The sequence below is a fragment of the Taurulus bubalis genome, assembly GCF_910589615.1.
Source record: "Taurulus bubalis genome assembly, chromosome: 14".
Lineage (NCBI taxonomy): Eukaryota > Metazoa > Chordata > Actinopteri > Perciformes > Cottidae > Taurulus > Taurulus bubalis.
This window is the reverse complement of record NC_136602.1, coordinates 12315396-12340750: the sequence shown is the minus strand read 5'-3', so window position 1 is coordinate 12340750 and position 25355 is coordinate 12315396. Positions and strand designations below refer to the sequence as shown.

Below are 25355 nucleotides of genomic sequence, written 5' to 3'. Positions count from 1 at the left end.
TGGAAATTTACATTTCTTGCCCCTATCCTAAATCACTAAAATGCTGCAAATAAATACCACAAAATAAAACAACAGAAAACTACATTAAAAAATAAAAACAAAGAAAACTATAAAGCAGGCTGAGACTAAAACAAATTCACGTCCCAGTTTACACCCCCCTTGCAAAGTTTGGTTATGCTGTCCCAGTGGGATAAAAGACACAGATCACCACTGTGCTCAATAAGACCATGGTATTATTAATCAAGATTGAAACAAAACTTTAAGTTTGGCCTCAAAGTAAAGCTCCCATTAAGGCCTGCTAGGATCATAATGCAACACAATCCAAAACATCTCTCTTTTGAAGAGATATTTGGGGATTCTGATGAGACCTACTTTTTCATGGTCAGTGAAACTACTGTTGGGTGGTGAATCAAGACTCCTTAGGAGAGCTCTGACAAGTGCAATGTTCAATGATATACCAATGTCAGAAAACATTACTGAAGTGGTTCAGTGGTCCTAAGTTGAATGCAATCAATTTAGATTTAAACCACTAAAGACGCTGTTTCATTTTCGAAATCCGAGAAATCCAGCCATTCGTTTCCCTCAGGGAGCTTTTGTCTGACGTAGACGGTTTAAATGCAGTCACTAAATGTTCGGAATGTTACCAAAAAGGGGCTCAACATTTGTCAGATTTATTTTTCGACGAAACGTTACGTCACATTAGCGAGAGAACAGCTTTGATAATCACATTTATTTCCCTCAGTGAACATACTGTAACTGGAAAGCTTAAGCAGAGTCATGAAGGCAGGAACTCTGCGTTGGCTTCTGGTTCAACTCAAGAGACTGCTCTGCTGCACGATCTCCACACACACACACACACACACACACACACACACACACACACACACACACACACACACACACACACACACACACAACTAACTTGTTTAGTTGTTGTGCCAGTTACCTTTTTTCTGAAAATCTGAATTGAGTTCAATATTCTCTTGACTGCTGTTGAGGGGGGAGTCGAAACTGTCCTCATAACTGGATTGGCTTCTGTTGGGGGATCAACCTTTTTTTTCCTATTTTCCCAGTGATTCTGCTCTGATCTGGTCTGAAAGTAGCTCAGGAGATTCAAGATCAACATGTAATTTTGTGCAGTTGCCAAAGTATTAATTTCTAACAGCCATACAAAAGCCTAAGCCACTGCAGCCAAATGCGCACACAAATACCCTGTTGGACTTGGATTATTACGATTTAAAGTTATTTTTATCAGACTGAAATCTGTAAATGGATAGAAAGTATAGATTGGCCATCCATTCATAAATATAGCAACAAGTTGCTTGCTGCGGTAGAGAAATCAACAGAGATTTTGTTTAAATACTTTTGCCAAGGTGTTTAGAGGAAAATTACTCGACTATCAGACTTTTAAAGTTCAGATTTTGCATTACAATTGTAGTCTATATGGTTGGAGTCGTATTAATACATCTTCCTTAAATAAAATGCAGGCACAGCAGTATTACAGCGGGTAACCCTTAACTACAGATCAAAGCCCCACATCCAAGTAAACAAATGTTAGCAGAGTACAACTTCCCATTGTGAAGAAGAGCACGGTTTAGGTTTTCAGAATATTAAAATCAGTTGAAAAAAGACAGGAAGAAAAGAAGGACACTAGAAAGAATGGAAGAGGGAAAAGATAGCTGTAGATGACAATGAAACAGTATTTTTAAACGCATATCTCATGTTAATGACACAGTTCAGCTATCACTCTCACCTGCCCACCCTACTGCACTCACCTAATCAGCTCATTCAGTGCACCTGTTAGTCACGCCCACCTCGTTAGCTCCATCACTCTCACCTGCTCACTCTGCTGCACCTATTCCTTCTAAAAGCCCCAGCTTCACTCACACTCACTGCCAGATCGTTCTCTGCATTTATGCCAGGCCTTCCAGCAATTACCCTTTCACTGCTCTCCTGGTGCCGACCCTGCCCGTCTAGACTTCCCCACCTTGCCTCTGCCCTGAAACACCGCCATAGCCTTCTGTCCCCAACCACGGGAACTGCCTCTGGTTCCCGTCGGCCTTTTTCCCCGTGAGCAGATCCTGGACTGTTTGTGTTTCGTAAAGTCTGCCGTAAATAAAGCTTGTCGAAACAATTCACAAATCCTGTCGTACTGCATCTGGGTCCTCAAAACCCAATGTTACAGTTAATGTACAATCAGACATTGCAAAGAAACATTGTATTGATAGATACATGTGGATTTTAGTACAGTGTTCATGTAGTGCATCACAATGTTTGAAAAAAAGTGTTACTCCACAACGCTGGTGGTCCATGTAGTGGAGTGTAGTAGTGAACAAGTGGCAGTTGGAGTGTTGAGGACATTGTACACCAATCAAGAGCTGGCCTTCAAACTGACTTGTGTGTTTATATGGAATAAGTGTCCTGTATGGAAACTCAACCACTCAACAGAAATGAAAATGGAGCAATACAAAATAACATATACACTGCATTTGAAAAATACAAGAGTGGATTGATTGGATAATCCATGCAGTTGAATGGATTAAAAGCACAATGAAACTCATGTGTGAAATCCATTCATTTAATCAAAGCATAGTGCAATGCTCACACAGTTATTAGTACGGCCAAAAATCCATATAGCCCAACCTGAGGTAGAACAAAACATGTTTTTTCATAATTTTGATGATGATGGTTATAACAAAACTATTTAATGCAGCAAAACGTGATGCCATTCATCAATACATTGACCCTATAGGTAACAGGGCAGAATAAAACCACTCAATACCCCGGATTTAGTTCAGATTTGCACAAATAGTCCTAACATCTGCTCTACAACTCAAAGCAATATGGATATCAAAATATCAAACTAGAGCCTTGAGGCTTTTAAATTCAAAGTTGTCAAAGAATTTCACGTAGACATCTTTTAAAAAATAATTAAAAAGTAATATATGATGGTATTGGCACAGTTCACATTGAAAAACTTTATTAAAAAACAATTAAGGTGTTGCAGTAAAGTAAAATGTGTAAAGCAAGTAAAATGCATTTGTTTAATTTTAAAATGCAGAAATGTTATTGTATCAATGAAACAGCGTATTCACTTTTAAACCCGATCGAGCTCAAGGTTGTATCTCCTCTTACAAATATTGTTTTTCCCTTAGACCGTTTTAAACCCTTGTTGTTAATCAACATTATATTTCACACATTATGTATTACAATATGTACAGTGTACAATGTTTCAGCAGGGTTGTGCAAAGTTGCAGTGAAATATAGTGTAATATATTATTATTATGATAAACAAATGTTAGGGTTTTGTAGAATTTTGGATAAAATACAAACTTGTCTTAATCTCATATTAATGTAAAAACAGTTTCAGGCAGGTGCTTGTGCACTGGTTGGCTCCCGTCATACAGACACATCAAATGTAATTTAGATGTATTGACACAGAAACAGCACAAATGTATTGTTAATCCCAATTGACTTTAAACAAATAAAGATCACAATTATGCCATCCTATATACCTTGGAACTTGAATAATACAAACAAAATATAGAAAATTATGAATGCAATTCTCTGTCTTTGCTTGTGAAAAACATAAGGCACAGTCCTTATTGGACAACAGATTAACAATAGGACTCAACAAGGCACTGTTGTCAGGGGTTTCACTGCAGTTAATCCTAACTCCAGACCCCCACACTGACCATGTGATAAACAAGCAGCCATGAGAACAGGATCAAAAATCTCGAAGGTCTGGAGGTCATAAACTGCCCCCCACTGATCCATTTCAAAATAGATGCATGTATGGGTTCACATTTGTATTTCTCATTAATCATATTTAAATACTCATGGCTTGAGGACTCTCTCTCTCTCTCTGAGTATTTCTGCAAAATGTCAGGGTATAGACTACTAGAAGCTCTAATCTTGGCAGCAATTTCCTGAAGTTGACTTAGAATAACATTTATAAAAAGCATCGTAAAAAAAAAAGAGAATCATTGACCATATATTACAACTATGTCATCTTGTGCTCAGACGTTGCCTGTGTGTGGTGTTGTTTTATGTTTTTTTATGTTATTTTTGACAGGTTGTAGCCCAATCCAATCCTTTTAACCTGTTGACATACCTCCAAAGGGGCAATACAACTCATACAAATGACATCAGCTAACTTAATAGATTGTGTCTGAGGACATCACTCGCATTATTGTTTTGAAATAAATGTAATATCTCCTCCATCTTCTGTAGTTTGGGGGGATTTGGACTTTGATAATGCAACGTTTCTCCAGGGACTGGAAGCTTGAGCACTTTGGTCCAAGTGCAGTGTTTCTCCATTCTTTTTTTGTTTTGGTTTTAAATATAACATTTATGAACATTACAAAGTGAAGGTATCCAATACTGCCTTCTAAAAAAAGTGTCCCCTTACTCCAACCTATAACACGATAACAAATTGAAAGGAAACAGTGATATGCATTCCTCATGTGTATGGCCAGACTTTTTTGAGGCATTGAAAGGATCTTGGTGACATTCATGGCTCAGCACTCAGCAGCAGCATGTTCTGTGTATGTGTGTCAGGGCGTGTCAGGATGTGAATAGTGTGAAGTGCCCTTAAAGCAATTTCTTTAAGGGCAGTGACGCACATGCTCCACTTTAATCTGGATTACACTAAAACACTAATCCTGTGATAATACGGTTTCTTCAAAAAGAAAAATAGTTTTCTAATACTTAATGTCTTAGGTGTGTATTTCATTGTTGTTAGATTTGCATACAATATTGTTGCATGGGTTTCATGTAAATCACACTGTGTAAAATGGTGTGATTTCTCAAGTTTAGTGAATTGATTGGAGGAGCAGCTGTGGTCAGCATTACCATTGATTATCCTGTGGCTGCTCAACAAAAGCATGTGTGTGTATGTAGTCATATGGGCCCGGAGTTACATAAACGGCTTCACTGACAATCACGATCACTAATGGAGAGAATGAATGTGTGGTCGATCTGAGGTGGAAGACTGACATTTCACCTTGTTTTAGCGCCTGGCTGGGCATGAGGTCCTTCACAAGGTGTCAGAATCAATCATTCTAACAAAGATGGTGGTTCAGAGGAACGGAAAATAATTTACTCCAGTTTGGATGGCAGCCTTTGTTCCATCCCTCACTCATCAGCAAAGGGAGTCCATGCACAAGAAAGATCAGCCTCAATCAATGTGAGCATTTAATAATAAGATAAACTAAGATTCATCATCCGACTACCATTATTGTTGTTAACATGCAGTTGTTAGTTTAAATACAGCCTCAGCATGAGCCACTTGTATAGACTCATATCATATATATCGAATAAATTGCAGATGTTACCATCCGGTGTTCAAAAATTACTCAAGCTCAGTTATTACTCAGTGGTGTGTTTTCTTGAGTTAAATATCAGATTATTTCCCACGATGTGTGAATTAAGCATGTGCTGTTACTATGCTCTGTTTCTTATCTTCATTTTGTTCAACTAGGAAATACAGAATTACATTAAATCAAGTTATAACTGCATGTTATTTACTCCCAGAACCAGTCAGTCGATTATCTTAATCTATGATGGATAAGTCACTTAATTACAGCAAGGTTGATAGTGCAATGAGCATTTATATAAAAATGACATGAACCGCTGCTTGGGGTTGCCAGTAGTGTTACAACATCCATCAGCCAGATTTATATATATTTTTTTCTCCCCTTCATTGCTCAGGAGAATGCTGATTCATTTAACTTCTTTTTTTTTCTAGAACATTCCTCCTTCACTTTGATTCTTTCTCTCTCCCGCACTCGTGCTCATGTTGCTGTGTAATCCTCTCAAAAAGCCCATATGAAAACTTCATTGGTTGACCAGACATAATCCTCAGTGGACTCTAAGTACCTGAATATGTTTGATTGTAAGAGTGAAGGGAAAGAACCAAACTGGTCTGCTGCCAGGCATTTGGGTTCAAATTTACCATAATCCAGCAGTGACTTGAAGAAGTCTCTGACCAGTGTGGTTTAAATAAGTATTCTGTGAACATCATCTATGATGACAAATCATATAAATACTGATAAACTATCAATAGAGAAAAAGTAGTTTTTACAACAGAAATGTAATACAATCCATTAATGCATCAGGTATTTATTTATCTAATTGTGTATTGCATCATGTTCCTTGAAACTCTAAAAATACATTTGTACTGGCAGTTGATCATGTTGGCCTGCAGCGCTTTAGGAAGTGGGGTCAAAATAACTCCTCCCACCGGGCACAACAGCTCCATATGTGCATCAATGTCTGGGAACTTTGATGCTCACATCACGAAGGGTGGGATATAAGTTTTATATTGAGAAAAAGGACAATGATAGGATGGATGCATGTATGCATCATCAACCAGGGGGAAATAATGCAGGGACGTGTGTATCTTGTGTTTCACGGAGAACTGGTTAACTGAGGTCTTACATAACAACATGCCTCAGTTAAATGGATTCATGATGCTCTTCTGTGCACGTTAAATACAGAATGTACATGTACGAGATGGAACTGTTGTCTATTTCCCTTTGGGTCCATTTGGGTATTGATTGTGGCAGCTGTGTATATTCTACCATAAGCCAATAAAACCAGGGCTTCTCAGGCAATCTATCAATGTATTGAAAGCTAGAAATGTCCCTTCCCTAGCACTCCCAAGACCATTTTTTAACACCTGCAGACTGGACAATCCTGCCCACCTGACCAGTATGTGTTATGTACCATATGAGGATAGAAAAGGAGCTGGACTTGTGGTATGATAACATCAATAGATCCCTACAGAAACCACACCTCAGAATGCCCTCTGGCCGGTGATATGCCCTGTATTCAAAAGCAAACAGGGACAGGGCCAGAGTCATCCCTCTGCTATCTATCTATCTATCTATCTATCTATCTATCTATCTATCTATCTATCTATCTATCTATCTATCTATCTATCTATCTATCTATCTATCTATCTATCTATCTATCTATCTTTAATCCTCATTTCAAGAGAATTTCACAACATCAGAAGTGTCTTATCTCAAGTGTTTTTCCTGCAGATGACAAAATTAGCTGGAATAAATGAGAATGCTGCTGATGAAGGGCTGGGTTTGCCTACTGTAAATGTGTCAGCATTGAATAATTATGAAAAAACCTGCTTCACTGACAGGCAATTAATCTGCTTAGAAACACCATCTGGGGGCTCCTATGTTGTAAGGTCTTTATTGTGCTGGTTGAACGTCTACTTTGCTGTAATTGCATATCCAGTGGTGGAAAAACTCATAACTAAAAGTTAAAAGTTTTTATGCAATAGCATAGTGTAGAACAGTATATAATGTACATACGTTTTAACATCAAAACTTACTTAAAGTATAACAAATACAATTAGTCACTACACAGAAGGATCCATTTTAGAATAATACATATATTATAATCATTGATGCATGCATAACTTTAAAAGTAGGGTTAACTACTTTATATACTGCTGTGAAATAATGTATTTTTTTATATTTTGAAATATTAATCTGGATCTGCAAAGTATGGAATTACTCAGTAAAGAACAAGTACTTTGTAGGTAAGTTATACTTTCCACCACTGAACACATCAGGGTCATTTATACTGTCACAAGGAGCATGACCTCTCTTAGTAATGGTGGGTAATATGCATTACATGGATCGTGTTGCTTCTTGGACGATGAATAATACAAAAGTTGTGGAAAAGATTCTGGACAGTTTTCCTCCTTTATTAATCATCCTAGAATTTCTGGATATTTGTCAGTTATTATTTGATGTTAATCACTCTTTGTAGGATAACTTTATTAAATTATAAACAGCAATTGGACTGACAAGCAAACATTTGAAATGTTGAAGATGTGATGAATGATTGTATCATAATATAGAAGCTAGGTATGCTAAGGTATCCCATATGTTTAAAAGGTCTAAAAAGCCTTTTAGAACATCTTAAGGAAACATACTCCACTTTGACCCCAACTCTGATCATGCATTAGTTGATAACATTAATTATTACATTATCACATACAAAAATAATATACTAAATTAAATAATACTAGAGTAGACTTCTTGTAGACCTACTGTAAGCATATTGGCTCTGATAACCAGTGTGTTATTGTGTCTTGTCAAGCGCTGTGGTTAGACTACACATTTCAAAGAGATCTCAAAGTAATGCTGTTTTTATCATATGTGAAGAAAAACACACTGTTTGTATTATTAATCATTACAATTTTTTTGCACTAGTTCAATCGATAAATTAAACCGAGTCATAGACGGGATTTAAATTACATTAAGCATACTCTAAACCAGGAATCTACATTTTAAACTCATTGTTAAGAAAACACTTATGATTAATTTTTTATTTCTCTTTATTTCATATGTAAATCTGTATGCCAGAAGCATGTCCAGTTAAGCTACGGACGTAGACTAATCTCTAACTTGTCGTGGGGGCTGTGTGCTGAAGAATGGATGCCTTGTTTAGAGGATTAGTGCGGTTCTGCTCTGAATATAGAGGTCACTCACAATCGTACGGAGCATGACGAGTGTGGCATGCACACACTTTCATTGACAGGCGCAATAAGCAAGGACACCTTCCCGACTGTCAGAGGTCAACCATCAAGAAACTGGAACATGGATCCTCTGTTATCCTCTGTTATCTGTCTATGTGGTTTGAAGCTCCTTATTAAATTATTTTTTTGGGAGGACTTTTTGTATTTAACCTGGAAACCAATAGAATATTTGGACGTCACTAATGACGTCTGTTTAAAGAAAGCATTTCTGAAAATTAACACAAAGTGAAAAGCATCCCCTCTTCATGAGAGATAGCAATCAGTTTAAAAAAAAAAAAAACATCAGAGAAATCCTGTGTTTGTTCCAGAAGTAGCCCAGTCCAATGTCTTTTTGTTGCAAATAAGTAATACAATGAACCACTGCTGTACTTAGAAATCGCTCCCAAGAGGAATTGTGTTGGACATGTGTGATTTTGTTCACTTTTCAGCAGCTTGAAAGTCATTTTGCAATGTGTTTTGTTTGTTTGCCAATTCTTATTTATGGTTGAAAAAGTCCTTTACGGAAAAAACACGTGCACATACAATCACATACAGAAACACTTAGGTACCCATAAGAAACCACCATGACAGTAAGCGTTTGTAATTATTGCATGCTTAGTTTATTTGGACTTGTTCTCAATTTGAGGCACTTCAATCTTTTCCCCAGTGAGGAACTGCCAGATGCCTCCTCTGTAGTTCTCATTTCCCAAAGCGTAGAGGAAGACATTGAAGGTGGGAGAGGTCTTAGCCAATATGGGAGCCATCTGCAGAGACAGGTGCCAGCATGACAAGGTGGTTAATGCTTAAAAGACCACAAGGAGCAGCTTATCATAGAAATGCACTAGAATACAGTTATCAAGCAGAATTGCTTGTTTAGCTAATTAGTTAAAGACACTTAGCCAAGAATATTTACGATTATATGAAAATCCAAATCATTCTAATGGTTTTTGTTTGAAGAAAAATGTAACAATACAGGTCTGAACTACAGCGTTTTTGTGTGCATATTTGTCCTCACCATCCTGAGCTTGGGGGAGACAAGGGTGGCGTTCTCCACAACGGCGTAGAAACACAGGACGCCATAGGGGACCCAGCAGAACAGCATGGTTTTAAGAGGAGTGTTGGTGTTGAACTACAGAGGGCAAAGAGATAAGAGAAGGAGGTACAACACATGAATGATTATTTACTACTCTAACACAAGGAATGAAGAAGATAAAAATGCCTTGTGTCATGAGGTCCAGTCATACGCCTGGGATAATGTCTGAAAGAATAACCGGTTCTAAGTTAAGACCGTTTCTAAGTTAAGACAGGGTCCCCTTTGAGCAGCTTTAAGGTTGGAACAACTCTCCCACCGTCTGATAGTATCTTATATTTCTGTATCAGCTTGTTTCAACTCTGCATTGAAGCTGTATGATGGTTACACTAAGTGAACTATTCAAACCTACAACTTCCTGATTGTATGGCTGCACTTTCCATGAAATGGAATATTCTAGCTGTCTTGTGTATCATTGCATACACATTTGGCAGCGTTGGCATCTCTCCTTGACCTTAAAAAAAGTAGGCTTGAACTAACTTTGTACTAAAGTTTAGTTTGACTGACTATAGGAGTCCTGACTTGAACAGCCAGTTACAGAGGTATTTGAGGATATTTAACATCAGACACAACTTCTCACCACTTGTTGGCCATGGGACACATCTGTGCCACTGTATCTCTAAAGGTTTTAATGGCATATAATGTGTGACCTTACATAACATTTCACAATTACATTGCTCAGGTGGAGAGCATGGTGTTGCTACTCTACAGCCTTTGTGAGTGTAATGAAAGTGTCTCCAGCCAACTCAGATGACTGTGAGTAATTGCGCTTATGCAACACAAAGTGAGGCAACCTGATTCAGCCCCTGAGGAACTCCACTGTTGAACTCCCCATTCACAGATACATTGTTCTTTTCAGCACACACCAGCTACTGTCCGCATTCCCCACTGAAGCACTCGGTCTTCCCCCTGAGGCATTGACCTACATATGTCACAGCCTGCATGCTCCCCATTCACTGTTTGTTTTGTCAGTCTAAATAAGGAGCATGTGAGGAAGTTGTGCGGACAGGAAGAGATCAAATAGATGTCAATATAAGGAGGATTTCTATGATTTCTTCTAATGCGCACTGATGGATGAAGTACTCATTCGTTTATTAAGTTAATGTACTAATATCACACTGTAAACATATGATGTGACAAGTAGAAGTCCTGCATTGTTACTAAAGTTAAATAATGTAAGTATAATCAGGAAAATAGGTAGTAGAAGTAGAGAGTGGCATGAAAAGAAAAAGACTCAAGTAATGTACCTCAAATTTGGCCGTCAGTACTTGAGTAAATGCACTTAGTGACATTTTAACTCTGACTTCAAAGCAGGAATAATCTTGATGTGGATTGCACATTTGTAAGTATTTGTGAATTATTTTTACTTGTTCTGTTACTTACAACTGCCCTTCTAAAGTCCAGCAAGCATGTCATTCAATTTGGTTTTGGAGCCACTGAAGCAAAACAGAGTCAGTCTGTCTATGTATTGATATAATTACTTGAAATTGTTGTGAATCCCTTTATACCTCTGATCCTAATGGAGACTCTTGTGTCTTTCTTTTTAACTTACCCTGGGGTTGCCAGTCTTCTTGAATTTCTGTGCAATGGACTGGTAAGAGGACATGACAACAAACACCTGGATGGCCATGTTGAAGATGCTCATGGGGATCAAGTAGGACACGTAGTTTCTGTGGAGAAGAAAATGCACATACGTGTGTAAAATCAGTATAAACTAATCCCAATGAGAGATAGAGTATGCAAAGACATCAATGATTATTTTGATAGCATTGTGAAGAGTGGATGTGTGTACACCGTACCTGTCTCCCTTGGTATAGTCCAGAGTGCAGCAGGTCCTGAGGGGCTCGTAGTCATACTCACCCCAGCCAATGAGGGGCATCGCGGACCAGAAAGCAGTAAAGAGCCAGACGAATACAACCAGAGTGATGGCGCTGCTCCACTGCAGCTTGGTCCCTGATGTAAGCAAGTTCAAAACATTCATCATTACTATTTCTAACACCTCCAAAAAAGGTCACACTACTGCAGAATCACTTTGTTTGAACGTGTTAATACCACAGTAACAAGCTGTCTTATAAATACAGAAAATAGAGTGAACTGGTCAGGTGTTGAGTCACCTCCACTTTCCCCTGTATACTCGTAATGGTGGCTAAAAATAGCGGTGGAGCTATAATATTTCTCAGAGAAGAAATGGTTTCTCCTCAACACTCAAGCTTTCCAGGTTGCAGTTTTAACACAAAAACAACTGCAGCCTGGGAAACAATGTTTATTATCTTCACATGACATTATTCTTTCATGGTCAAATTTTAAAGACAACAGGCCACTTGTTGACCAGCTGGTCTCTCCAGATTAGCAGGAGGTCTTAAAATCAGCTGGAGACCAAGAACAAAAACCTGCTCAGTGTTTAATTGGGTGTCTTGTGTGTGTGTTAGAGAGAGAGAGAGAGAGAGAGAGAGAGAGAGAGAGAGAGAGAGAGAGAGAGAGAGAGAGAGAGAGAGAGAGAGAGAGACTGTGCTCCATGGGGTTAGGAAAGTAAAATGCATTTGGTTGTAATTGTGCATTTTTTGGGGACTTACTTGTGCAGTACTGGTGGTATCTGTCCCAGGCAATGGCGGCTATGAAGTGGATGCTGGCGAGAGCTGTCATGAAGCCCTGGAAACCATGAGTCTGACATCCATCAGAGCCATAAGGCCAGTACCTTGAAACAGAGGGTGTTTAATGTATTTTATTGTATTCATATGAAAAGAATAAGTAACAATTGACCAAATACACAAAGTGATTGATGCAAGCAATTAATTAATTTACTATTTCAGATTATGGGAATAAATATTAATAGGAGGATATTATATATATTATTATTATTATTATTATTATTATTGTTATTATTATTATTATTATATATAATCCCTAGACTGGTGAACGCTGAGAGCAGCATCTCTCATGATGAAATATAGGCTTTGATCAGCAGTGTATTGACCGCTCCCCCTCCTCACTACAACCCTGATTGTTCCTCCCGGTATCGATTATTCAGCTCAGTGTAGATCATTCATCTCGGGAACAGGTAGCCAGGTACTATTTGCTCAATACATTTCCCTTGATATACATTATTTATGGGGGTGGTTACATCACTGACCTCAGGAAGCTGGAGAAAGCGGCGACGGTGGCGTTCATAGAGATGCCAATATCAGCCATCGCTAAACTGAACACTAGGAAATTGCTGGGGGTCCTCAGCTCTCTCACTTTGAGGAAAGCAGCGATGGTCACTGCATTTAAAAAGAAGCCCAGCAGACCTTTGGTAGAAGAGAAATAAACAATCATGAATGAAGGCAGTATGCGGCGGTGAATGGAAACCAGCAGCGGTGCTTATTGCGTCACATGCAGCACCGTGACATTTCACAAACACGCTCCTTGAAAGCATCGCAGCCGTGCATCTTGTTTACAGATCGTACGTGGAGGTTAATGTGCGAGTTTCAAGAGAAAAAGCTACAGCCTCTGCCTCCCACAACAGTGTCAGTGACCGGGTGGCGGCAGGTCCTGCCATAGGTTAACGCGATCAGAGGGTGCAGCCCTCGGATCCTCGCAGTAGTTTTGGCTGATTTCCAGCTCAAAAGAGAATCACTCACCCTCCACCAGCAGACAGGATCCCAGGGAGAACACATCGAAGTCGGTGAAGCCGTCCGGTAAGGGGTAAGACGAGACCATCCTGAAGTCGAATTGATACAACAAAGTGCAGCTGTCACAGACTTTTCACTCCTCCCAACCCGCTCGTTTACGATGTGCCTCAGTTGTGAAGGGAGCCTGCTTTTAAAGGGGCATTTCACGTGAAAAGCATGCACTTTATTATGTAAAGCCCTCACACTCTCTTTCTCCCCAATCCGTGCAGGAATGTCTTAATGAACATAACCACACAACCCGCAACCCGTAATGCGTATTATTCCAACGCAAGAGTAAAGCCCTCAATTAGTTACACAACAAGCCTTTGTGTGTCTGCGTCCGGGTGAGGATGCAGCCGCGGCCAATGTCAAAGGACCAGACGACGCGTTTGAGGGAGCTCGCGGTTTTGAGTCGCTTTAAGGAGACACAACAGGTGTCTGCAGAGCTCCAGCCTCCTGTCAATCAGAACGACACTCAAACAAAACCCTCCCATCACAACATCAGACGTTTCCTTCCATTAACGCCAATAATAATAATAACCCCATTATTATTGGGCGTCCATGTTCTTGCCAAAGGCTATACATAAATGTTTGTTTTATCATTTCCAGTTTTCCAGCACATCAGCTTTATGCACAGTTTATATTCAAATAAAAATGGTTATGATGTGTTTCAATTCATTACAGTAACCCAGCCCATTCACTGATTAATGATACAAAGGGATTATTGTGACACTACAGAGGATCAATGTGAGTACTGTTGATCTGTATCTTTTTTAATCCTGTGTCCCATATGGCTCTGTTTTGATTTGTGGATGTGAAACTGAACATGTCAGCACTCGTTTTGTGGACTTTTTTTTAATATGGAATACAACTTTTGATAGCTGCTGTAACCTCAAGAGATTAAACCAATATGGCATCTGCCAATAGGACAAAACACAATTGCACTTCTGGAACTGCAGACACAACATGTGTCAAAGGAAGCTTGATTCAGTCTGGAGTTTCATGTGCGATAAAGGATACGTGTGTCCTACAATACAAGCATGTGATCCAATTAAACGTTTTAAACGTCATGAAATCCAGCCGTCACCTCCATCCTTGAATCCTTCAATGCATTCGTCATGTGTCAGTTGCGACACCATTTGCAGCTTTTCATGCCATAGGGATAGAAGGGACACAAGCCTAACATTGTTTTGCTGAAGTCTTTCTAAGTCTCAGGATTATAAGATCAGAAATATAGGTTAAATGTGTGAAAAGTGCTTAATAATATGGAATGCCATTGGTCAAGATCCATTATATATATGTTTTCATTTTAGGACACTTTCCATCCCACTAAAAACACATGTCTCCAAACAACGACAGTAAAATAATCATTGAGCTCTTGGTTGACCAAAACATGAGTTTAAATGTGCTGTTGTCCCTTTTTTTAACTTTTTTTTTGATGCAAATGTTCTTAAGATTCAACACATTAAACATTTGTAAAACTTGAATGCTTTAACAAATTGACTCCATACCATTCAAAATAATCCCAAGAGTGTAAAGTAACACTGACATAAATAAATATACAATCTTTTTTGATGACCTTTTCTGCTGAAGGCGCTTCTGTACTGATGCAAACTCCAATGTTTGATCTAACTCTTGCTTCATTTGAGTAATGATATTGTATGATACAGAAAACACTCCCAAATCCCATTTATTCTAATGTTACTTCAGTATATCTGTTTTTATTAAACGTTTTGCACACTAAGGATGACATTGCACCTCGAATAAGGTCCAGTCTTCTAGCTAATACAATGTAAAGGGGCAGTTTTATTGGATTCAGGGAATAAGATTAACTACTTGCAAGGCAATAAGGAATGTTTAAGATTTTCAAAATGAGGGAACATGATTGCTCAACACATGTAGAGCCTCAGCAGACATGCAAGGTTGAAAAACAACAACCTGTGATTCAAAGGTATTTTGTTAAAGAAAAGAGTGAAATAACTCCACAATAAAGGGCGAAGAAGGAACTGTTTAATATGACTCATCTATTATTGTCATTAGCAATAGGATGTGTTAATCTCTATTGAACTTTTGTTTTGGAACTAGCATTGTGATTCAATGTGAGTCAGATGTAAAGTTGGTTCTTTGTTCAAACACATTAAAGAATGTTGTGTGTTTCGTCATCTCTTCAGGCCAGAGCCGGCACACTTTGCAGTGCCAGCCAAGTGTAACACTAAACTTCCAGCGTGATGAAATACACAAGGAACAGGTGCCAACTAACACATGGATTTACCAACCCTGCAAAACAAAAACACAACAATCAGAGGTATTTTCCTCTTGTAGTGTTGGACTCCAAATGGGCTACTGAGGTGAAATATAGCACTGTAAGTCTCTTTCACTCAAACGGATAAACCAAGATTTCTTACTTATTTTATTATTGTCTTTATTTGGAAAAAATATGTTGGTTTATAAAATACTATTTTGTTTCTTGTTGAATAGTCTACATGCATAATGTATGTGCAGATACATAAATGGGATGAAGAGGGGGTGCCAAAAGGAGGAAGGATATACATTTTCTTTGATGTAAGATATTGTGCAGGGATTTATTTGATTCATTGTTGAAAATATCTTGTCAATGGTGCAGGCCCCAACTGTAGGATCATTTTCATTTAGCTTACTTGAAACAAAAGTAGTTCAATAGTATTTATATCTGCATTATAGCTGATGTGATATTAGATGTTTTGAAATAATAATACAAAAAACTACTAATTTCTCCAAATATAAAAGGACTGCAGATTAAGGAAATGTTAAATGAGCATCTGCTGAGTGCGAAGGTCCCAAGGTAAGAGCTGCAGGCTGGCATAAAGGGGCCACCTTGTGGTAGAACATAGTGCTGTCCATTTACAGATTAACAGTCACGGCAGGGTTCATATGAACAAGCTACATTTGAGGGAAAGAAAAAATCCAAACATCACAGTGGATTATGACCATTTCGGAAGTGTTTTTCTGTGATAATAAATAGGGACGTCTCTGCGCAGCCTATCGGATTCCGGGATGCAATACGCATCCAAATGAAAAGAACGCCAGTGCTTTCACTAATCCTTGTCTATCCTTTTTATCTCGGGACTCATAGCAGTCCGATCACTATGGGACAGCGAAGCGGCGGGAGAAAGCCATGCGGATGATATTCCTGTAAATGAGAGAAAAAAGCAAGTCTGTTTGACTTCAGTGGGCGCAAACTGGGCGCATGTAGCCAAGCTGCGTATGCGTAAAAGTGGGCCAAAATGTTCCTCGTCCTGCTCCTGGGGCTCTACACGGCCACAGGTGGACTTCTCTCCCCAGTGAGCTCCTGCCCGTCGCAGTGCAGCTGTTTTTACCACAACTTGAGTGATGGATCAAAGGCCAGGTAAGGAAAATGTCAAAGTGAACATTACTTCATATAAAAAAACATTATAAAGTGCTCTGGTTTGTGCGCAGACTTGCAACTTGTCAGACGGTAATGTAGTCGTCAGATGTTTGCATAGAGGTGAACACGTGTACAAAAGATAATTCAGCGAGTGCATGTCAGTCAAATTTTATTTAATGCAGGATTATCTTTCAAAGGCACTTTCAACCTCCCCATCTATGCGTTTTATACGACTTTATACGACTTTTTGAATCTGTATTTTTTCAGAATTATTTGCCACGGCATTTTTTATGCTTGTCAATTTACCACATACTTTTGTATCCTCTAGACCTTCATTTCAGACTGTATTGCTAATTTTTAAATAATTGCTTAATTTTTTTATTTACTTGAAATGTTCCTATGATGCACAATTTGGGTCGGATGATTTAGAGGTGAACACATATTCTACCATGACGTTTCCGTTTCAGGAGCGTGATTTGCAATGATCCAGAGATATCTCTTGTGCCTGTCGGGTTTCCTGTTGACACGTCCAAGCTGCGCATTGAGAAGACGGCCATCCAGCGGATACCGAGCGAAGCCTTCAACTACCTATCCAGTCTGGAATTCTTGTGGATGTCTTTCAACACACTGTCCACCTTGAGCCCGGACAGTTTCCGAGGACTGCTCAACCTGGAGGAGCTTCGTCTGGACGGGAATGCCCTCGCCGCCTTTCCCTGGGAATCTCTCATGGATATGCCCAGTCTCAGACTTCTCGATTTGCACAACAATCAGCTCCCCTCGCTGCCAGCGGAGGCCACCACTTACATCAAAAACCTCACCTACTTGGATCTGTCTAGCAACAGCTTGCTGACCCTGCCGACCGAGGTGCTGTCCACCTGGCTGGCGGCGAAACCTGTGCAAGGTCCAGAGAGCTCCAAGATGATACTTGGTAAATCACCTAATTCAAAATACACTCAGTTAAAAATACCAAAAGCGCGCAGTTAACACTGCGTAAAGGAACGTGTGTTAATGAATGGTGCACAAATCAGCGTTGTTGAACAGCAGCTGGTCAAAATCCCTATGCAGTCATTTAATGTATGGTAAAGGGTGGTCGGTAGTACTGAATAGAAATTGCCAAAATAATATTTGAAGATGATATTTGCTTTAAAAAACGGTAGCACTAAAATACTAAATAATAATAAAAAGTAACACTTTATTTTAACATCTATTTAACATCTATTTAGCATTCATAATCCATATATACACAGTCTATAAATGGTTTGCAATATAGCCCATATATTGTAAGCAGATATAGGATTTAAGTGTTTATGAATGTATTTTCAACAGCTCCCTCTGACACTTATTTCATATCTATCTATCTATCCATCCATCTATCTATCTATCTATCTATCAATGTGTTTGTGAAATACAACATTTATTTTACACTTACTCATCTCCTGTGTTTAACCCATTCTCATACTCAGAACAGTGGACAGCTGTTCCAGGGTCAGCTCCCAAGGACAGGAGGGTGAAATGACAGCAAGACCTGACCTTGAACATTAGTCTGCCACCACCATCATCATCATCATCATCATCATCATCATCATCATCGGCGTAGTCATGGTCATGATGTAGTTTATGAATTAAATGTTAATCCTCTTATAGGATTAACATCTTAACATCCACACCGGCCATCTGCAGGCTGGTCTATCTCCACTTTGCACACAGCTGGACGCTCGTCTTCCTTTTGTAACCTCACATGTGCCCTCACCATAGGTCTCCATGACAACCCCTGGGTGTGTGACTGTCGGCTCTACGACCTGGTCCAGTTCCAGAAGTCTCCGACTCTTTCAGTGGCGTTCATTGACACGAGGCTGAGGTGTTCGGCACCGGAAAGCGTATCAGGGGTCCTGTTCAGCGACGCAGAGCTGCGGCGCTGTCAGCTCCCACGTATCCACACCGCTGTGGCACGCGTCCGGAGTGCTGTTGGGAACAATGTGCTGCTCCGCTGTGGCACCATTGGAGTCCCCATCCCAGACCTGTCATGGCGCAAGGCAGATGGGCGACTCCTTAATGGAACAGGTGAGTCTTTCTCTGTGTTGTTGGTGAGATAAGATGCTTTATATACACTGCAGTGCTGCTGTTAATTAAACAGAAAGCTACCAGTGGAGTTAGTGCGGTTGTAAGTCTGACTGACAGCTATGCTACAGCAATGAGTTATGCAACACTACTGATGATCATTACAACATTGTGTAATCACCTGCTTGGTGTCTCTTTGCACATCAATGAAAGGGGATATTTCTCATGTTTTAATTTTCTTTCTCATACATTGTCCTTTTGTAACCATATTCTTCCCTCTCTGCCACCATAGTCCAGCAGGAAACCTCAAAGGAGGGAATTACCTGGTCCATCCTCCGTGTCCCAGCTGTGTCCTATCGGGATTCAGGGAAATACATCTGCAAGGCCACTAACTATGCTGGGAACGCTGAAGCTGTCATTTCTCTCATTGTCTCAAACTCACCAAAACCAGAGGGGAACCAAACCAGCAACGACAAGAAAGCCAAAGTCAAGAAACCCAACCCGGTGGGCAAAGCGGCCTACCAGGAGAAACTGGTGGCCAGATATGTGGTTCCAACCTCCACCCCTTCGTCGCCGCCTGCCCTGGATCCAGGCCTTCCACCTGGTCTTGGTCCTGACCCTGGACTAGCCAGTTACAGTGTAGCTGACAGAGCCACTCCAGAGCCTGCTACCTCCTCCAACCCTGATGCGCTGTTGGATCTGGAGAAGACTAATCTAAGCAACCTGGCGGCCAACACTTCTTCGCTGCAGCAGGACCCGGACAGGATGGTCCGCTCAGTCAAGGTGGTGGGGGACACAGACAATACAATTTATCTGAACTGGAGAGCCCCTAAGGCCAAGAACACCACAGCATTTAGTGTGCTGTATGCTGTGTTTGGAGAGAGGGACATGAGGAAGATCAATGTTGGGGCGGGACAGAACCGTGTTACCATCGAAGGGCTGGTGCCCAGGACCAAGTACATTGCCTGTGTGTGTGTGAGGGGGCTAATCCCCAAGAAAGAGCAGTGCGTCATATTTTCCACTGATGAAGCAGCCAGTGCCACTGGGACCCAGAGGTTAATTAATGTGATTGTGATCACGGTGGCCTGTATCATCGCGGTCCCGCTCACTGTCATCGTGTGCTGTGGGGCTCTGAAGAGACGCATTCAGAAGTACTGGGGGAAAAAAACCAAGGATATCCAAGATTCATATGTGACCTTTGAAACGCTGTCGCCTGCCACAAAGGCCAAAGGGCTCGAGGGGGAGTATTTGAACAGACTGAACCCAGAGGAGTCCAACAGGCTGCTGTCAGCCCGCTCCAGCTTGGACTCTGAGGCAACAGCTAAGATAGAGGGTCAGCCTAACGAGTACTTCTGCTGACATCATGCTCCAGCTCCGGCTCCTGCTGCACACCATCTTCCTCGCATGCACCCGCACTCACACCCGCATCCACGTCAAAGTCCAACCGCTAATACCTATTCACATCCCCATCACCGCCCCTATCTCCATCCACATCCGCATCCCCATCATTGCCCGTACTCTCACTCTCAGCAATATCCTGACGTCAGCCCCCCTCCCACGCGCTCCCGTACGCCCACACCATGGGATTCCCCCCCACCTGTCCCTCCCCGCTGGATCACGCCACCAACTCCACCACCACAGAGATCCAACTTCTATCAAAGGACTTTTGCACGCTGCACTATAATGGAAATATCAGTTTAGAGGAATATTTAACATCATGATTAACTTCTTTTTTTCAGACATTTGTAGAATATTTAATGCAGTGTGTAAAAGAATGTTTTGATCACTAAGCCTGTAAGAGAAAACATGTCTAAAAGCTGAAAGAGCATAGCAAATGTTGTAAACTATTTTTCATCGCACTTGCATGGCCCGAAGAAACCTCTGCAACCTGATCTGATTTAAAGGGAACTCATTGGTAGAAACTGTATTGTTTATATCATTAATGTATGTGTATGAATTGTATATACTTTACTGGATGATGAACACTTACATACAGTTAAGTCTGTGCCTCTGTATATATCTGTCATTTGTTCTCAGAGAAGATATACACATAGGCATGGTTCAACACTCTGGTGTATGGAGTAAAGCTGGAGCTGGAGAGAAGTGAAAGGACTGAACTATGACACAATGTAAATAGGGTGGAAATGATGCTAAAGGAAATGTTAAATTATTTATATTCCCAGCAATGAGTCACACACTGGAATATATTGATGTACCTGTTTTGTGCCACCATCATTACCCTATTAAATGTAGATCTATTTATTCCAATGATATTATTTGAATAGTTGAATAAACTTTTATATATACATATCCAGTTAGCGGTGCTTTGTCTTCTTATGTCTACTTGTTTCAGCACACCATGTTGATAGATTTTCATTTAAAAAGGGTGATGCAGAATATACACTTTATTTTATTTGTGTGGCTAGTTTGAACAAACTTATTTTATTTCCACTCAGGTGGTCTACGACTTAAAGGTACCTCTAAAGGGTTTGTAAGTTGTAATACCTTTATTATTGCTTATACAAATGTACTAATCATTTATAAATTTGTTATAAGGTAGTGACATAACAACTTTTAGGTTGTCAGTCCACCAATTTTCCCAGCAGGACTTTTTTTTAATCATGTATTTCAAATTTAGGAAGAGTAAATACCAGGGACTTTTCACAAACTGGCAACTCAAACACGTGTTAGTTTACACAATAGCTTACATTAGTTATACACAATAAATAAAGATTGACTTATACAGCAACATGCAGTGGGTTAGACCACCTGACACTGCCCTGGTGTTGATCATGCGTGTCTCTCCCAAGAATTAGATGCCACTTGTTCAGTCTGTACGTCAGGGATTAGGCTTAATAGGCTTCACTCGTCTGCCGCACTCGACATGTCTTGAGCACGAATGTAGCCTTCACTTTTATGACATTTCGCGGACTATGGACATAATTTGTTACCTGCTAGTTATTGCTTGGCTTAACATCAAGGCGATTGAAACGTATCCTCAATGTTTACGTGGGTGCAGCTGCGTAGAAGACCGCCATGGAAGGTAAGACCTGATTCATGTGATCCAAGCTCCACCATGGCAGACGTATTTTTAACCTTTTAACTGTGTCAGGCGGGAAATGATTCAAGGACATGTGGTTACATGAAAGTGCATATGTTATATTGTTTCCAAAAAGTCAGACAGGTTAATCTAGGTTAGGCTAGATTGAGGACTGTGGCCCTAGTATATTGTGTTTGTAAAGCATCAGGCTACACAGTAACCAAATGCTCACTGAAACTCTTCCTTGTAATCGTAGGTCGCTCGTATGTATGGAGGAGAGTGCATTTGGGGCCATACCAAAGAACCTTCCGGATGATATGACCAAAATCCGAATAGAAAAATCTCACTTCACTGAAATACCCAGAGGGGCATTTTCACAGACGCCCGCTTTGGAAAACTTGTGGTTAAACTTCAACGATATCACAGTGGTCAACTCAAAGGGTCTGGAGGGTTTGGGGAACTTAACCGAGCTCCGTCTGCAGGGGAACAAGCTCCGCTCGGTACCATGGACAGCGTTCGAGGACACGCCGGCCCTGAAGATCCTGGACCTGAAGCACAACCAGCTGGACGTAGTGCCGGAGCACGCGTTAAAATTTCTGCCAGATCTGACTTACTTAGACTTATCCTTCAATCGGCTTACGGTCATATCGAAGGAGGTTTTCCAAAATTGGCCTCTCTACCAAAAACTCCAGAACACGGAGGAGCAGGACAGGGCCGCTTTCCGGACGAACGTCGTCCTCGCGCTCCACGACAACGCGTGGGTCTGCGACTGCCGCCTGAAGGGCTTCGTGGAGTTCATCAGGTCCCTGAGCCCCCCTATTATACTGATGAACTCCTACTTGACCTGCTCAGGGCCGGACTATAAGGCGGGCAAGTTCTTCCATGAAGTGGAGCTGCAGGCGTGCGTGAAGCCCGTCGTCTCCAGCCCGTCCTTCAACGTCAGTCTGCCGCAGGGCGCGAACCTCACGCTGCGCTGCTTCGCCAAGGCCCGGCCAGACCCCGCGGTGTGGTGGACATATGGTCTGAAGATAATCAGAGGATTTCATGGTAAGAGTGTCATGTCATCTACACGCACGGAGTGATATCTTGTGGTAAATTAGATACTTAAACACATTATAATCGCAGACCTTATAACCCCTCTTTAAAATGAGGAGATCTAAATCTGGATATTGGCCCACCGCGATAATCTGCACACCACCAGTGTTGATTAAGAGTGTAGGAGATTATAGTGCACTATAGCCTACCTAATGTCAGCCGTGTTGGGCTATACTGTTCAATTAAGTAAAAATCTGCGTCATCAGACTTAATATTTAGAGTGCAGTACGTCCTGCAGATCACAACTGCGAGTAAACAGTTTATCATGAACATATAAGCAGGCTGCTGCTGCCACTGCTGTCCTTGCTATAACTATCATGTTGCTGACCATCATCATTTGGGGTCGAGTGCAAACTAATGTAAAAGTACACACATTTAAGAACCAAATAAAAGTAAGTCATTTGAAATTATAATGTTATTAAATCATTAATCAAGCACTTTAAATATTAACCATTTAATAAAGGCATTTTGTTCAGCTGTTTTCCAGAAAGTCACAGGTTGAATGTTCCATGAATGGACTTTCTAAAAAATTAAAGAGCTTCACGAATTCTGGTCTTATTAATTGATAAATTGGTCTTTCTTTAGATCTTAAATTTACAGAATACATTTATCCATTATTAAAGCTATTAGTTACAACCTCTCACTCTTTTCGACCCCACCTTCTCCTGTTCGATAATTAATTAAAACAATACAAAGACAGACATTTTTCATATAATTACATCAGTCGTAAATCAACTGCACCAGTTTGTTTTGCTACTTGCATTGACCATGTAACTATTCTACCAAAAAGTAAAGTTACAAAATTAACATTGACAATCAACTCATCATAAATAGTGTTTCAAGCAAAATGCCAAACATTTGATTGGCTTGTTTTTCCACCTCAGATTATAAAAGTTACCTGAATTTGTGAAATAATTAGTGTTCAACTGTGTTTTTTTATAATACAAAAAAGTGTTATTGTCTTATATATTGTTTAAAATAAAAATGGACATCCCTGCTTTCCTTACAGAGTCTCAGGAAAGAGTGGATGAAGACACCATTAGATCCCTCCTGGTGATCCCCTCTCTGCATGTGGCTGACCGTGGCGTCTACACCTGCACTGCCGTCAACTTCATCGGAAACTCGTCTGTCAGAATCCTCTTGGACGTCCACTCTCCCGACGGCTCCCAGTCATTGGTCCTCTCTGAAAATCCGCCTGCTGCCATTGATGAAAACGTCTACATTGACATGCATATTGCCAAACAGACTGTCCGTGGTATTACCATAGAGTGGCACGCCGCTTTGGACCGCCCTGCAGAAACCTGGTTTACCATCCACTTTGGTCTCGTAGGCAATGATAAGAAAGAAATGATCTTCATTGGCCCTGGGATTCACTCTTACTCCGTCTCTGATCTGATGCCTGCTACCAAGTATGAAATCTGTGTAAGCCTTAAGAACCAGGCGCCACGTAATGGCCAGTGCATTGTGTTTGTAACAGGAAGCGACATTACAGAGATGGAACAGAGGGAGAAGCTGATCCATATAGTGGTTATAGTTTTAGCCATGGTATTGGCGGTCCCTATAGGTATGTTTGCCTGCACCACCGACACTAAATTCGCCTGCCTGGAGGGCATCATGGAGTCCTGGAAGAACCGGCGGAGAGAGAGAAGCTCATCCAGGATGGAGCATGAGAGGCAGGGCACCTTTGACAGCCTGCAGGCTGCCAGTGACGAGGGCCTGGTTAATAAAGACTCCAGTGAAGACAGGAAGGTGAGGAGAAGGTCAGAGGACCGACCGCATAAAGGCAAAGCCGAGCACAGCAGACTCACAGCTGAACTGTATTAAATTACTATTTGTCAAGCCAACATGGAAAAACATAAAAACTGACCGTGTAATAGACCAAGGTCTCACTCTGTAGCAGATATTTTTAAAATAAAAAATAAAAAAAAAAAAAATATATATATCTGCTGTATGACACTGATTTCAATACTCATAAATGTAATATTCAGAAGAATGATCGTGTTGTCTGCTTTGGTTTTAATCTCATCTCTCCCTCTGTTTTAGGCTGCGGAGTTTGTTGCAAAGATGTGAATGATCACCGTTATGTCAAGAGTGTAATTCAAGGATTTGCAGCCATTTGCAGGTCTGAAATATGACATGTTTGTCTTGTTAACATATATTTAAATTGCTGCTTTGTATAAAACCTCTGATTGATTCAAATTAAGTGCTGATGAGGTCATCTTTTAAAAGCTTTTCAGTAGTAGATGCATGCTCTTTATGTAATTCTGTGTTAAAACTTTATTAATGTTGTTTTATGTGTTTATCTATGGAATCAAAATGGGTGAAAAGTATTGTAGCTGTGTATCAGCATATTTGAAGGTGTACAAATATTGTGTATGATTACATTAAAAAATGTGAATGTCTGAAGAAGTGAATTCAACTGTTTGAATGTGTAAAAAAATATCTGAATAAATTGACTACATTTTCAAATTCAAAAGGAGTGCATGACA

General features: G+C 40.4%; 3 protein-coding genes across 3 annotated transcripts; 2 read left to right on the top strand and 1 right to left on the bottom strand.

Moving 5' to 3' along the window:
- Nucleotides 1-9168: 9168 nt before the first annotated feature.
- Nucleotides 9169-13337, bottom strand: rgra (retinal G protein coupled receptor a; the record flags this gene model as incomplete). The annotated part of the gene is made up of 7 exons (XM_079229367.1): nt 9169-9312; nt 9564-9677; nt 11191-11308; nt 11438-11591; nt 12212-12333; nt 12769-12925; nt 13259-13337. 7 exons carry the CDS (start codon nt 13335-13337, stop codon nt 9169-9171), a joined length of 888 nt encoding a protein of 295 aa, XP_079085493.1.
- Nucleotides 13338-16551: 3214 nt separating this feature from the next.
- On the top strand, nt 16552-20090 carry lrit1a (leucine-rich repeat, immunoglobulin-like and transmembrane domains 1a; the record flags this gene model as incomplete). The annotated part of the gene is made up of 4 exons (XM_079229725.1): nt 16552-16673; nt 17141-17601; nt 18429-18734; nt 19024-20090. 4 exons carry the CDS (start codon nt 16552-16554, stop codon nt 20088-20090), a joined length of 1956 nt encoding a protein of 651 aa, XP_079085851.1.
- Nucleotides 20091-21664: 1574 nt separating this feature from the next.
- Nucleotides 21665-24690, top strand: lrit2 (leucine-rich repeat, immunoglobulin-like and transmembrane domains 2; the record flags this gene model as incomplete). Its single annotated transcript, XM_079229535.1, has 3 exons — nt 21665-21774; nt 22028-22818; nt 23876-24690. The coding sequence occupies 3 exons, from the start codon at nt 21665-21667 to the stop codon at nt 24688-24690; spliced, it is 1716 nt and encodes a 571-aa protein (XP_079085661.1).
- Between the last annotated feature and the right edge of the window lie 665 nt (nt 24691-25355).